Source organism: Dromiciops gliroides, chromosome 3 (genome assembly GCF_019393635.1).
Source record: "Dromiciops gliroides isolate mDroGli1 chromosome 3, mDroGli1.pri, whole genome shotgun sequence".
Taxonomy (NCBI): domain Eukaryota; kingdom Metazoa; phylum Chordata; class Mammalia; order Microbiotheria; family Microbiotheriidae; genus Dromiciops; species Dromiciops gliroides.
The window spans coordinates 333,070,550-333,082,861 of record NC_057863.1 but is presented as its reverse complement, the minus strand read 5'-3'; the positions used below and the strand labels follow the sequence as shown (position 1 = coordinate 333,082,861).

General features: G+C 39.5%; 1 protein-coding gene and 1 long non-coding RNA gene across 3 annotated transcripts in view; one reads left to right on the top strand and one right to left on the bottom strand.

Annotated features, from left to right (window-relative positions):
- The window catches only part of FBXO40 (F-box protein 40), a 52,827-nt gene that overhangs the window by 706 nt on the left and 39,809 nt on the right, over window positions 1-12,312 (top strand). Inside the window, exon 2 of one of the 2 annotated variants that reach the window (XM_043998611.1) lies at window positions 5,101-5,184. In XM_043998611.1, the coding sequence (XP_043854546.1) occupies window positions 5,101-5,184 (84 nt within the window). Of the gene's footprint in view, window positions 1-5,014; window positions 5,185-12,312 lie in introns of those variants that run through there. The other variant, XM_043998612.1, reaches the window with a different exon arrangement.
- Window positions 126-4,049, bottom strand: LOC122751536. Its single transcript, XR_006355793.1, has 3 exons — window positions 3,928-4,049; window positions 3,500-3,664; window positions 126-1,047 (listed from the first exon to the last, which is right to left on the bottom strand). It is a non-coding gene; the product is annotated as an uncharacterized LOC122751536 (long non-coding RNA).

Genomic DNA, 12,312 nt, shown 5'->3' with positions numbered 1-12,312 from the left:
CCATATAAACCTAGCACAGTTTATATATTTAGATTTATTTTATTTTAAAATTATGGAATAAAACAAGCATTTCCATAACATGGTATAATAAAAAAGATGATTGCACATGAAACCGCAAATCTATTATGTACTACTTGCTATTTCTTTTAAATATATAATAAAATTATCATTTCCTTCCTCTTCCTCAGTTCATGGAACATACAGGGGAAATATAATGTAACTTGGAAGGAAGTGTGTAGTGTGCAGAGGAGAGTAGAATGTGACAAGGCTGAAAAGGGAGGAAGGAGCCAGGCTGTGATTCGAACAAAACTCGACACACTAAGTTTAAACTTTAAACAGAGGATTTATATCTGCACTGCTTGACCCCAGAGGGAAGAACCAGGAGTAAAGGGTAAAAGAGGCTTGATATCAGGAATAACTTCCTAACGACTAGCATTTTCTCAAAGTAGAATGGGCTGCCTCCAGAGGAAATGGGTTCCTCTTTACTCCAGGTCTTCAAGCAAAATTGGATGACCCTTATCCTGGGTGTTATAGGGAACATTCTTGGTCAGGTATGTGTCAGACAAGTCTTGGAGGTTCCTTCCAAGAGCTACATTCCAATTCTGATATTCCATTATTCTATCTTTTTATTTTTTATTTTGTTTGTTTATTTTTTTTCAGGGCAATGAGGGTTAAGTGACTTGCCCAGGGTCACATAGCTAATAAGTGTCAAGTTTCTGAGGGTGGATTTGAACTCAGGTCCTCCTGAATCCAGGGCCAGTGCTTTATCCATTGCACCACATAGCTGCCCCCTTCATTATTCTATCTTACAAGAACAGAGGCATCACGAGGATCCTAGGATCCTTTATACCCCAAGAAAGCATCTCCTTTGTAAGCCAATGTCACATAGTCTTCTATCCCATAATTAGGATTAGAGGCTTAAAATGTATAATATCAGGCTAAGGTAGCATTGACTGAAATTCCTTCATGGTTCCTAGGGAGGCAGATTGACCACTCGCTGACACTGTTCCTGCTAGGCCTGAGTCCTCTGGTAATTTAAGTTCAATTCTGGAACAAAATGAGACACATGTAGGTTATTTAACAATTAACATTTAACAAAACGACATTCACTTATTCAACAAGCACAGGCATAGAAAACCCCTGGAGCTGATTCAGCTGAGGTCCTCCACCAAGCAAGAAAACCACTCCAGCTCATTATGACTGCTTTGTACTCAGTCTAAAAATGACTCAGCATTTAAAGTCAACCACATCTTCCTTTTAAGGAAAAATTAGCCCAACCTGTGTTGGGGAAGGGGTTAAGATAGTCCTCCTATACAAAAATGTTGGTAAATAGATGATGTCTAAGGTATCTTCCAGCTCTGTCATCTCCAATTTCCTATACTACATCTCCATCTGGTTATCCCACTATATCTGTCCTGTGAACCAGTGAAAAAGGAAGGACCTTCCTTCCCCAGCTATTCTTCTTTTACCTCAACTCCAAGAAATGGCCCTGGGGCTGCCTGTATCTGTTCTGTGTCATTTGTCCTTCCCAGTTTCAGATGCCAGAGATGATCCCCACTGAATTGAGATGACCTTGGAGCCAGCATACTTAAAAGGATGGTCCAGCCAGCCAGCCAGGCATGGAAGCCTGCAGAAGCTAGGGTGCCTGGGACTGGAGCTTGAGGGGAGCTCTGAACTTAGAACTAGGACTGTGTTCTATGGGAACTGAGCTATAAACCTAATCCCCTTTTCCTCCCCAGAGATGGGGGGAGGAGAGGATAATGCCTCCCACATATTGGGGGAATATTTTTGTATATTTGGAAATAAATATTTTTAAAGTAAATATTCCTTTGTAAAACTTAATCCTGGGACAACTAGGTGGTGCAATGGATAAAGCACAGCCTTGGATTCAGGAGGACCTGAGTTCAAATCTAGCCTTACTAGCTGTGTGACCCTAGGCTAGTCACTTAACCCTCCTTGCTCCACCAAAACCTTAATCCTACTGTTAGTGGTTAAGTAGAACTGGGGCATAGGGGACTCCCCCATTCTTGGGGTCACACCATCGATGGGTACTGGTGCCATTTGCAGAGAGCCTAGACATCCCAAGGTCTTCTAAGGGTACTGGAGAACCCTGGGGCAGGAATCCAATGTAACATGCCTGACTTTAAAGTGGGGACTTGGGTATTCTGTGTTACATTAGACAAGTACAGAAGACACGTAAGATCTGAGAGGAGAGGACATTGCCGAAGGAGAAATCAGAAAAGGCTATATGGGAAACATGGCATTTGATTATTTTAAGTTAAAATTTTCTTGTATAAATAAACCCCATGTAGCCAAGAATAGAAGGAATGCAGAAAACTGGGGCCACGGGGTGGGGTGGGGAGGTGGGTGGGAGGGATTGAGTTAGAGTACTGCTGTGGTATAGGAGATGATGAGTTGGTTGACTTGGAAAGGCATGGAAAGTCATCTTCCTTTACAAGTCCAAATCTATCCATATACAGACATACACTCATGCACATATATGTAAGACCATACTATGTTTATTTCCAATCATCTGTTTCACTTTCAGAGAAGGTAGATATCTATGTATATGTGTATATATCCATGCTTAATTGCAGCCTTCTTTAGGGAAGGGGGAGAGAGGAGGAAGGGGGAAAAATAATAAAGTAAAGTACATGTCAGAGAACAAAAGAAACCAACAAGGAAGCTAAGAAAAGCTGGGCAGATTTGAAAAACAACAGATAGTATTTATTATATAGGTTTTCTTAAAGGAACTTTATTGTTTAATATTGAATCTTCTATGTCCTGCTGTGTATGTGACAACATTTTTTCTCATTTTGTATTTGTTTAAATTTTTTTTTAAAACTCCAATTTACTCACAAGTCAAGACATGACCCTCGTGATGTCATTGGTCTTCTTTAAGAATGAAGGACAAACAACAATGATCCCTTCTCTCATGCTCTTTTCATGCTTTTCCTAATATCTGAAATGCCTCACCCCCTTCCCCCTTTTCCCTCTCACCTGTTGAACTCCTGTCCTTCCTTTAAAACCCAAATCCAATGCTATATTCTCTAGAAAGACTAATCTTGCCAATCACTAATAATTTTCCCCAACTGAAACCTTGCCACAGGGCATGTTTCATTCTTGCCGCAGGCTACTGAAGAGCAATTCTCTGTAAGTGGAAAGTCCTCATTGGGAGAATCTCTGAAAGATGTAGCAACTGAGTATGTCTTAACAAGACAATGTTGTTGTTTTTCCCCCTAGTGCAAGAGGGGAAACATCATAAGAACCAGGACACATGGATAATAGAGAAGCCCTAAGCACATGACTTTTAAAAGAAGAATTTGACCAAGGGCTTTACAAGAGACAGAGACAGAGAAGGGCATAGAGGTGCCTGGCATAGCTGGTGTTTGAGTAGCTACTTCTAACTTTCAAGCCCCTAAGGATGAGTGTGACTCAAGTAGACTGAAGCTTATGAAACTTTTATCTCTGCGAGGTCTGATAAAGAAGGGTAACATACCTTGTCTCTCCTTTTCCCTTTCCTGGGTCAGGCAGCAGATGTTAAATCCAAAGTTTTCTTGTTCAAAATTTGTTTACAATTTTCACTTAATTAGGTTTTAATTTTCCAGGTATATACAGTGATTGATCGGAGCTGCTTCTTATCTGTGTGCTTCATTTTTTATGACTAAGGAATAACAAAAAGAAAGACAGTGAGGGAATAAAGAGACAGAGACAGAAAGACCAAGAGAGAAAGGAGAGACAGACAGACAGACAGAGAGAGAGAGACAGAGAGAGAGAGACAGAGAGAGAAAGAACGAACAGATTTTTTTTTTCTGAATCTGGGGGAGCAAAGTAAATCTCCCTGACTGGGGATTCAGGAGCTTTATGAGAGTCAATCTTATTAATTTTAAAATATTTTTATATAAAAATCCCAAAGCAGTATAAAACCTGAATCCAGGGTTTTCCCTTAAGTGAAAGCAAACCAGTCATCTTTGCCGTCTGGGGGAAGGGGAACTCTTCTTTAAATCGTGCTGCATTCTCCACTGTTCCCCTTCAGTGAATGCTTAGAGGAACCCCTCTGCCAAGATGGAAATGAGGGTGGAGATTAGAGAGTAGATCATGCCTGACTCACATTCCAAAGGTGGGGGCCAGAGGAGAGAGAGATTCCTATGCTTCCCTTCCTAACAGTTCACCAGATGAACTTTGCTGCCTCATTCAAACAACTTTCACACCCAGCTACACGTTTATGCAATTAACTCATATTGTGTTAAAGTGATTCGCATATAAATCCATGCATATATGTATATATCCATGCATACATATATCTCACACATCCCTCACTAAATAAGGATTCTAAAGCTCCTAAAGGGTAGGGACTATATCCTATCTTAACTTTTTGTTTTTCTCTCTCCTCATGCTAGCAAACAGTCAATCAACCAATCAATTGACTATGTGCCCAGAACTGTGCTGGGGACCAGAAATACAAAGACAATCAATGAAACAACCCCTCCTTGTATGGTAACCAGGGAAACAATAAGGGCATATGTAAGCATATAGAGAGAATAAATATAAAGAGAATAAATTCAAGATAGGTTGTTTTTTGTGGGTTTTTAAAAAAATCATAATCCTTCCCCCAAGCAGAGAGGACTAGAGGACAATAGCAACTTCTTTCCAGAGAAGAAACGGGAGAAACAGAATGACATGTCATCTCTTCTAGTTGCAGCTTCAGCCAATAACAAAAAAGCACAGTTAAAATTAGACCAGCAGCACCTACTGATTGATATACCAGCAATGAAGAGCTAAGGTCTGCTGAGGGCACAGAGAGGCCTTTGGGACTGGAGGGCAGTGTATTTAATAAATGACCTGCCTGCAGAGTTTCTCCTCCATTCTCCAGGCAAAGACCACTGATAGAAAACAGCTGCTCTTTCCATCCAGATTCCCTTGTTAAAGAACAACCTAGTTGTAACAGACTGTTAGTAAATACAGGGGAAGGAAAAAGCCCGTAAGCTGAGCCTGGTCACATTGCCTAGTGTGATATAGTTTTATTTTTAACATCCAGGCACTTGAGCTATTTCTGCAGAAGTTTTCTCTCAGCCTCTCCTTATTCTCTGCCTCCCCTAGGGAACTTGCCTCTGTTTTCATCGACTTCTCAAAGCCAGGAGACCCACGTGTGGTAGATGTCATTGCAAGGGATGTATGATTAAGGTAAGACTTTTCAAATGGGAAGGCCTAAGCCAATTCAATCTTTGTTCTCAGACATCAAAGGACACCAGATCTTTAAAACTTGACTTGGCACATTTGAAATGAGGATGGTGGGATTGGGGGTCAGGGGAGAAGAGATGGTATAAAATGATTTCTGCACTCTCTGGGACCCCAAACAGATTTCCTAAACAAACTATAATATCACCAAGATAGATTGTGAGGGAGGGTGCTTAAGAGAAGAATCTATTTTGAAGAATTCATTTTGAATTCTAGCTCTTAAAGCGAGAAGGGGCTTAAAGATTCACCTCCTGCTTACAAGGAATCACTCTCTGCTTTTATAACCCTTTAAAGCTTGTAAGACACTTTAAAATTCTTTTTCTTGATATACCTTTTGTTTTTACATCACCATCATTTCTTAATATACTCTTCCCTCCCTTCACCCATTGAGTGTTCCTTTGTTACAAAGAAGGGAAAAAAGTTAGGGGTGGGGTATGGGAGGGTTAATTCTTGAGTCTAGATCAGTCATCTTCAAACACCTCTATGATCTGAGAGTAGGTATGACACTGGATTGTAGCAGTCCCTCACCTCTCCAAGGAAAGGAAGAAGGTAAATCTTCCATTCTTTCTCCAGGGCTAAGCTGAGTTATTAGAACTCATTACACAGTGTATAGTTTCATTATATTATCCTTTCCCTTTAACTCTAATTTCATTGTGCATACTCTTCATTTGGTTTTAACAAAGTGCTCTCTAGTGAAGTAAATTGGGAATGTATTACTATCCCCTTTTGCAAATAAGGAGAGGTAAAGTACAAAACATCAATAAACCGGGCAGCTAGGTGGTGGAGTGGTTAAAGCACTGGGCTGAGAGTCAGGAAGAATCATCATCTTGAGTTCATATTCAGCTTCAGGCACTTATTTGCTGTGTGATCCTGGGCAAGTCACATAACCCTGTTTACCTTAGTTTCCTCATCTGTAAAATGAGCTGGAGAAGGAAATGGCAAACCACTCTAGCATCTTCGAAAGCAAACCCCAAAGGTGGTCACAAAGAGCCAGATGCAACTAGAATGATTCAACCACAATAAAAGGTGGGGCTTTACAGATCGACTAATCTAACCCCTCACTTTAAGATAAGTCTGAGTAAATCCTGATTGACTCATTCTGCTTCTGTGAGTCAAATTTTTTAACTTCTGAATTCTCTGGGCAACCCTCTGAGAAGGTATAGACTTGCATTGTTAGAGGCCATTTCCTTATCTGAAAATTCACTATACCAATGAAAAGGGACACCTTCTATCCAGTTCCTAACAATTGTAACTGAATCCCAGAGAGGAGAAGTGATTTTCCTAAGTATCCAGTATGTGGGGGCAAAGGACTAGAACCAGGTTTCCCACCTCTTACTGCCATCATTTTTCCACTACCCTGAAGTCTATAGCATATTATAGATTTAGAGCCAGAAATACCCTTAGAGTCATCTAGTCCAGTGCATCATCTCAGAGCAAACTGGGACCTGGAAAGGCTGATTTACCCAAGGTCACAAAGCTAACAATTGGCAGAGTTAGGATTCAAACCCAAGTCCACTAATAAAAAAAAAAAAAACTACTGTTCTTTCAACTATCCTAAGCTCTAAATCTCTAGTATCTACGCCATATCAGGTCCCTTAAAGATGTTGCCAAGAAATATTTAGCAAACCTAATTTGAGATAATTATGTGCCGGAAAGCAATAAAAGAACACTTTCTAAACCAAATTCTGTCACCCAAATAATTAGAGATCAAAGTTACATTCAGTATACTTGGAGCCCCAGGCAAGGGACAATGATCTAATGACTGAAAATGACAAATCCTTCACAGGGATGAAAGAAAAAGGTTTGGTGGACTTCTACATATTAATGATCCAGGAGATTTGAGGGCCCTTTAAATGTAATTAGATCATTCCTGCCTTTGCTCCCTGACAGTGGCCTTATTAAATGACAGGAGTGCTATGTTTGATTTCTTGCTTTATCAAAACTTTGGTTTAGTGTTACTGGGCTGAGGTTCTGCTGAAGGCTTCTGGCCAGCTGGCATGTGTCATGCAAGGGATGCTTAGGATGTTGGTAGGAACATGGGATCTGGCTATTGAATTTGCTCTTTAAAAGGAAGGATGTTGGACTTAGGGGATCCTAAGATCTCACAGTATAACTCAAACAAAGCAAAACCATGGATCAATGCAAAGATTTTGTTTGTTTTGTTTTGTTTGTTTTGTCTTTGTAACTGTAACTCCCAGCATAGTATCCATCTCACAGTAAGCAGTTAAGAAATGTAAGGTTGAAAGAAACTGTGGAACAATGCAAAGATTTAGGCAGGAGTATTCCCAATAATCAACTCCTCTCTGTTCCTCTGCTTGGAGGTATGACAGAGGAAAAAGAGATCTAAGACATAAATTAATGCTATTTCCTACAAAAATAGATTATCTTCATCATATATTTACTTAACTTCCTTTTTTTTTGCGGGGCAATGGGGTTAAGTGACTTGCCCAGGGTCACACAGCTAGTAAGTGTCAAGTGTCTGAGGCCAGATTTGAACTCAGGTACTCCTGAATCCAGGGCCGGTGCTTTATCCACTGCGCCACCTAGCCACCCCTTTACTTAACTTTCTAATGGATTTTATGGGAGCTAAGTGACCCAGTGGATAGAGAACTGGGCATGGAGTCAGGAAGACCTGAATTTAAATCTGGCCTTAGATACTTACTAGTTGAGTTATGTGACCCTGGGCAAGTCACTTACCCCTATTTGCCTCAGTTTCCTCATCTGTAAAATGAGCTGGAGAAGGAAATGGTATACCATTCCAGTATCTCTTCCAAGAAAACCCCAAATCAGGTCATGAAGAGGTGGACACAATCGAACAACAATTACCACTAATACTGGATTTTATCTGAATGGAGGAATCCAAGGCTTTAGGGAAGTATGCAATGAACGACTTGTATAACATGGGATAGTAGAAAGAGCACTATATTTGAAGATGGAAAAACTGGGTTCAAGTTCTAGCTTTGTCATTTAATAGATATCTGACCCTTGGGCAAGTAACTTGATCTCTCTGAATTATTCTTATGTAAATGAAGATAAAAATATTTGTACAACTCATGGTTGTCATGAGGATCAAATAGGATAATATATATGGAAGTGTTGTGTAAGCTCTCAAGCACTTGATAAATGTCAGCTATTATTATGACTGCCCTGGTCACACAACCTCCACAAGGGGCCTATGGCTCCACAGACCAGAGGACAAACCTGCATACCCACAGACCCGTCATTTGAGTGCCATCTTCCTTTCCCTACATGCCCTTTGGCTATACATAAACCAGCCATGTGACCATTTACTACCTCAGCCAGCACAAAGAGATTATACAAATAAGACGACATGAAGACATGAATAAAATAATACAGTGAGAGCAAGTAACATAGTTGATAGAGAGCCAGTTTTGGAGTCAGGAAGGCTTGTATATCTTTGTGAAACTCTAAAACTATAAGTTTCAAAGGAATAGTCAATCAGTATTTTGGAGAAAGTTCCCCAGATGTGAACTCCTTACATTGGTGAAATCACAGGTCTAGTTTAAAAAATACAACAGGGGGCAGCTAGGTGGCACAGTGGATAAAGCACCAGCTCTGGATTCAGGAGGACCTAAGTTCAAATTCAGCCTCAGACACTTAACACTCACTAGCTGTGTGACCTTGGGCAAGCCACTTAACCCTCATTGCCCTGCCCCCCCCAAAAGAATATCTAAAAAATACAACAATAGGTATAAGAATTAACTAATTTTAAAATTAAAAAGTAAAGAGATTCCTAGTGCAGATGGAGAGCTAAAGGTGGTACCCTGCAAACTGTTCAGTGGCTGTGACAATGATGCTTTGAGGTTATTGTCAGTGGAGGGAAGACAGTGATATCCTAGTCCAGAGAGACCGTGTTGATGTCATGGCCCAGTAAGGCAAGATTACTGATGCAGACATGAGAATTAGCCCTTCCCCTCCCCAAACTAGTTAAAAGTTAACTGTGTTTAACTCCAGTGTTTAACTTATTAACAGCAGTTAATAGGGTTTGAATCCTAACTCTGCCAATTGTTAGCTTTGTGACCTTGGGTAAATCAGCCTTTCCAGGTCCCAGTTTGCTCTGAGATGATGCACTGGACTAGATGACTCTAAGGGTATTTCTGGCTCTAAATCTATAATATGCTATAGACTTCAGGGTAGTGGAAAAATGATGGCAGTAAGAGGTGGGAAACCTGGTTCTAGTCCTTTGCCCCCACATACTGGATACTTAGGAAAATCACTTCTCCTCTCTGGGATTCAGTTACAATTGTTAGGAACTGGATAGAAGGTGTCCCTTTTCATTGATGATTTCATTGGTATAGTGAATTTTCAGATAAGGAAATGGCCTCTAACAATGCAAGTCCCAACCTTGCATATCACCAGAATGATCAGTCACAAACTGATTCTGAATGATTTGAAGGGTACAAAGAACTCTCCTTCCCCCCACCCCTGCAAATATCTTCCCCTATGTCTTCCACTATTTTTTTCATTTTAAAAATTTTATTTAGTATTTTAGTATTTTTTCCACCAGTTACAAGTAAAAAAATTTTAACATTTGTTTTTAAAACTTTGAGTTCCAAATTTTCACCCTTCCTCCCTCCCTACCCCTCTCATTGAGAAGGCAAGGCAATTCAATATAGGTTACTCATGTGTAGTCATGCATTCCATTTTAGTCATGTTGTGAAAGAAAACATAGACAAAAAAACCCTCAAGAAAAATAAAGTAAAAAATAGTATGCTTCAATCTGTATTCAGATACCATCAGTTCTTTCTCTGGGGATGGATAGCATTTTTCATCATAAGTCTTTCAGAGTTCTCTTGAATCATTGTATTGCTGAGAATAGCTAAGTCATTCACAGCTGATCATCTTCAATATTGCTGTTACTTTGCACACAGTACACTTCACTTTGCATCAACTCATGCGAGCCTTTCTAGGTTTTTCTGAGAGCGTCCTACTTGTCATTTCTTATAGCACAAAAGTATTCCATCACAATCACATAGCACAATTTGTTCAGCCATTCCCTAATTGATCAGCACCCCCTCAATTTTCAGTTCTTTGCCACCATAAGAGAGCTGCTATAAATATTTTTGTACATATAGATCATTTCCCTTTTTGTTTGTTATCTCTTTTTGCAAACAGACCTAGTACTGGTATAGCCAGGTCAAAGGGTATGCATGATTTGGGGGTATAGCTCCAAATAGTTCTAAAGAACTCCAACAGTGCATTAATGTCTCATTTTTTTCTACATCCCCTCCAAGACTGGTCATTTTCATTTTCTTTCCTATTGGCCAATCTAAATAGGTATGAGGTAGTAACTCAGAAATGTTTTAATTTGCATTTCTCTAATCAATAGTGAGTTAGAGCATTTTTTCATATAGCTATAAATAGCTTTGATTACTTCTCTGAAAACTGTTCATATCTTTTGATCATTTTTCAATTGGGGAATGGATCTTGTTTTTGACTCAATTCTCTATATATTTGAGAAATGAGATTTTTATCAGAGAAACTTGCTTCAGAAATTTTCAGTTATGATTGCTAAATGCATCCTATTCCTCTCCCTCCCCATTTATTCTATTCTCTTTCTATTCTATTCTCTCTCACCCTGTCCCTCCTCAAAAATATTTGCTTCTGACTACCACTTTCCCCAAGCTGCCTTCCCCTCTACCACCACCCCCTCTTCTTTTATCCCCTTCCCCTCTTACTTTCCTGTTGGGTAAGGTAGAATTCTATATCCAATTAAGAGTGTATGTTATTTCTTCTTTGAGTCAATTCTGGTAAGAGTAAGGTTCACTCACTCCCCTCACCACCTCCCCTACCTTCCCCTCCACTGTAAAAGCTTTTCCTTGCCTCTTTTATGTGAGATAATTTACCCTGTTCTACCTTTCCCTTTCCCTTTCTCCCAATTCATTCCTCTTTCTCATCCCTTAATTTTACTATTTCAGATATCATTCCTTCATATACAATTCACCTCTGTGCCCTCTGTTTATATATACTCCTTCTAACTGCCCTAATAAAGAGAAAGGTTTTATGAGTTACAAGTTTCATTTTCTCATGTAGCAATGCAAAAAGTTTAACCTTATTAAGTTCCTTATGATTTCCCTTTCCTGTTCACCTTTTTATGCTTCTCTTCAGTCTTGTATTTGAAAGTCAAATTTTCTATTCAGCTCTGGTCTTTTTTATCAAGAATGCTTGAAAGTATTCTATTTCCCCAAATGTCTATTTTTTTTTCCCCTGAAGGATTCTCGGTTTTGCTAGGTAGGTGATTCTGGGTTGTAATCCTAGCTCCTTACCCTCTAGAATATTTATGCCTTCCACTATTAAAACTACAGTGCTAATTCTATTTTAATTTACCTGAGCGAATTACTCAAATGTATCTGTCTTTATGTCCCCATCAGCCAGTTACTAAGACCTTTGTCACTTCCCAGTTTGGATTTTGCTGTTCAACCTAGTCCAGATATTCTAACTTGCTTTATCAATCCTGCTTCAAGGGACCTCCTGGCTTTCTAGCTTCCACAGAGTTCCTAATAAATTCTCCCTCTCTCCTTGTCCCCTAACTAGATTCTGGCAGCTTTCAAAATTATTCTAGAATATGCTGGTTTATTTTTAACCTGAAAAAAGGTTATACTAATTTAAGTAGGTTAAACCATAATTGCAAAGGACCAACAGTGAAGAGTCCTACCTATTTACTGACAGAGAGGCAATTGTCTTGGGGTGCAAAATGAGACATATTTTTCAGACATTGCCAATGTGGGTATTTGTTTTGCTGGCATATACTTATCACAAGGGTTTTGCTTTACTTTTTTCCAATGTAGGGAGGGAGATAAGAGGAAGAAAAAAGAGGTTTTTGTTAAATGAAAAAATTAAATTTAAATTTTGGGGGGGTGGGGCAATGAGGGTTAAATGACTTGCCCAGGGTCACATAGCTAATACATGTCAAGTGTCTGAGGCTGACTTTGAACTCAGGTCCTCCTGAATCCAGGGCTGATATTTTATTTACTGCACCAACCTAGCTGTCCCCTAAATTATTTTTTTTAAATTAAGTAAGAAAAAAATTCTGTTCTCAGTCTTCAGCCCACA